This window comes from Montipora capricornis, chromosome 10, assembly GCF_036669925.1.
Source record: "Montipora capricornis isolate CH-2021 chromosome 10, ASM3666992v2, whole genome shotgun sequence".
NCBI classification, from domain to species: Eukaryota; Metazoa; Cnidaria; class Anthozoa; order Scleractinia; family Acroporidae; genus Montipora; species Montipora capricornis.
The window spans coordinates 22,256,051-22,258,550 of record NC_090892.1 but is presented as its reverse complement, the minus strand read 5'-3'; the positions used below and the strand labels follow the sequence as shown (position 1 = coordinate 22,258,550).

At 40.8% G+C, this 2,500-nt stretch overlaps 1 protein-coding gene across 1 annotated transcript in view; it reads right to left on the bottom strand.

Annotated features, from left to right (window-relative positions):
• Positions 1–689, bottom strand: part of LOC138020417 (uncharacterized) — a 3,601-nt gene extending 2,912 nt beyond the window's left edge. The window contains exon 1 of the mRNA XM_068867405.1: positions 1–689. This exon is cut by the window's left edge and continues 536 nt beyond it. Within this exon, the coding sequence (XP_068723506.1) occupies positions 1–595 (595 nt within the window). The 5' untranslated portion in view covers positions 596–689.
• Positions 690–2,500: the final 1,811 nt, after the last annotated feature.

The following is a 2,500-nucleotide window of genomic DNA, read 5'->3' as shown; positions in this document are numbered from 1 at the left end:
TGGTCCTTGCCTGCCTGGCTAACTCAAACCAGAATTCAAGGTTGACCTTCGGTACACACAAGAAATCACCATTTTCGGGCGCTTTGTACTTAGCCTCAATTTCCTTCAGCTTGGAATCCAATGCTTTTTTCGTACAAGCCTCATTTACTCTTAAGGCTAAGACCTCACTCACTTTGGGACCTTTCGCATCCGAGTCATCGAAGATTGATGGCAGGTCCAGCTCTGCTGCTTCAGCAGTTGTATCAGTGCATGAAATGGGTTGTGAGGGGTCGAAAGAGCCAGCATCAGTCACGCTGGCGACACGTGTAGGTTGTGACTCGTCAGCCGTCGCTGCTAAACTTCGTTTGGCCAGGTTAGCAGCTAAAGGTTCAGAAGCTGGCCTTTTCGAAGCCGTTACTTGGGAGATAAGAGACTTCATTGACTCCATAGACGAAAACAGTTCGTGCAACCCCAACTGGCTTTTAAGGTCTTCAATATCAACCTCAAAATCGTCGATGTTGTCATTCGCTTCGAGTTTCTCGCCCGCTTCGGGCATGTTCACATCGCTCGCTTCGAGCGTAGATATATTTGTAGACTCGTTGAGTGCCTTGTCCATTTCGGTAGTTGGAAATAAATCCCCTCTAAATTAGTACCGTAACCGCCGACAAGAAAGCACGAAAAGGAGAATGGATTTGTGTCACGCGTTAGGCTGTTTATATATGGTGCATGACAATGGTTGCTTTGAAGTGTGACCGCTGACCTCAAGTACTGAAGAGGAATGCACAGTTATCCCATAATGCGGAGTGTATCGAAAGAGAATAAGCTTATTATGATTAACATTGTTTAAGGGCCCCTCCAGGGGTTTCGTTAATTGTTTGTTTCATTAATTTAGCTTTTTTGTCGTCTACTAATTAGCACCACTTTGTGTTCTTCTTTTTTGTAATTTATACTTTTTTGACATTTTTCACTTGTAATTATGTAATTTTTAGCGCCTAAATCTTATTTAGGTTTCGTTTTTATTGAAAAGTTGTCATAACTGAAGAAGGTCTTTGACCGAAACGTTTTATTTAATTTTTTAATTTTTAAACTTTCTTTACGTCAGAAGTTGTCCGTCCTCGTTTCCTTTTTAACTTTCTACAGTCATGTTGTGAACTTTGGACTAGGAATCTTGCTGATCCTCCTGACGTGGTGACACCTTATATATACATATATATACTTGATATACTACGCATCAACTCATTATCATGCAACAAAGAAGTTTTTTGTTCAGGGCTAATGATCGAGTACAGAGCTAATTGCGTGATCTGTTGATTGGCGCCTAGTTTGATGTGCAGAGAGATGACAACTACTAGGATTTGGAGTAAATATGCCACCAGCGTGACGGTTTAATAAATGATAAGCATTGAATATACAGAAACTGTAACTTGTTAGACCTCAAACATCAAAGGTGGGGAAAAAACCCGCCTAAACATCATTACGAAATAACCCAAAAAAAACAGCCGGGATGGTGTACCGGGGAAGGCGGAGTGAAAATTGAGTCAAAGACTGACGTTGTTCATGCGTTGCTATCTGAACCAACAATGAATCACAAAGCATTGACTGCATGATTTGAGCCTGCAGGGAATTCTAACTAATTTGGTTTAATCCACCTTACAGCAAAAACGTAAAAACCAACATTGCACGCGACTTTCTACGACTCCTTGACAAACATTTTCCTCCCAGTCCCAAACTTTACAGTATTTTCAACAGACATACCGTATGTATTAGCTACAGTTGCACCGACAACATGAAGTCCTTTTTAGACAAGCACAATAAAACCATTCTGAAAAAACACACCAACAGACTTAACAAAAACGACGAAAAACTCTGCAACTGCCGACAACGCCTGAACTGCCTAACTGACGGAAAATGCTTGACAAGGAGCGTAGTTTATAAAGCTGAAGTCAAATCAACGGACGATAACACTACACAAACATACATAGGAGTAACTGCCAACGACTTTAAGACAAGATACAGAAATAATTTAAAATCCCTACGCAACGAGAAGTTCAAGCAAGAAACGGAGTTATCCAGACACGTCTGGAATCTAAAAAACAGAAAATCGGCAATTTTCGATCAGATGGGCCATCGTCAAGCAACCACCAGCCGGCAGAAACGGAAAAGGAAACTGCACTCTGTGCCTAGAGGAAAAGCTGATGATCATGAAAGGTCGTTCAAAGAACATTCTTAATAGACGCTCCGAAATGTTTAGCAAATGTCGTCATGTAATATAACACCATTGTTTTAGATGTCACCTTTGTTTATATGCGCTTGTAATAAATTTGAACTGCTAGTTGCCTGAAGATCGCCAACCGGCGTGAAACTCAGACTAGCAACAGCTGATCTTTGCCTTGTGTGTTTACTTTATATATATATATATGGCTTAATGACATTCTTGTGGAGTAGCCACAAGATTGAAAAGAAATTGCTCTGATGAAACCTTTCTTGCCAAGAGAACAGCTGAGTACAAAGGGTACCTTCT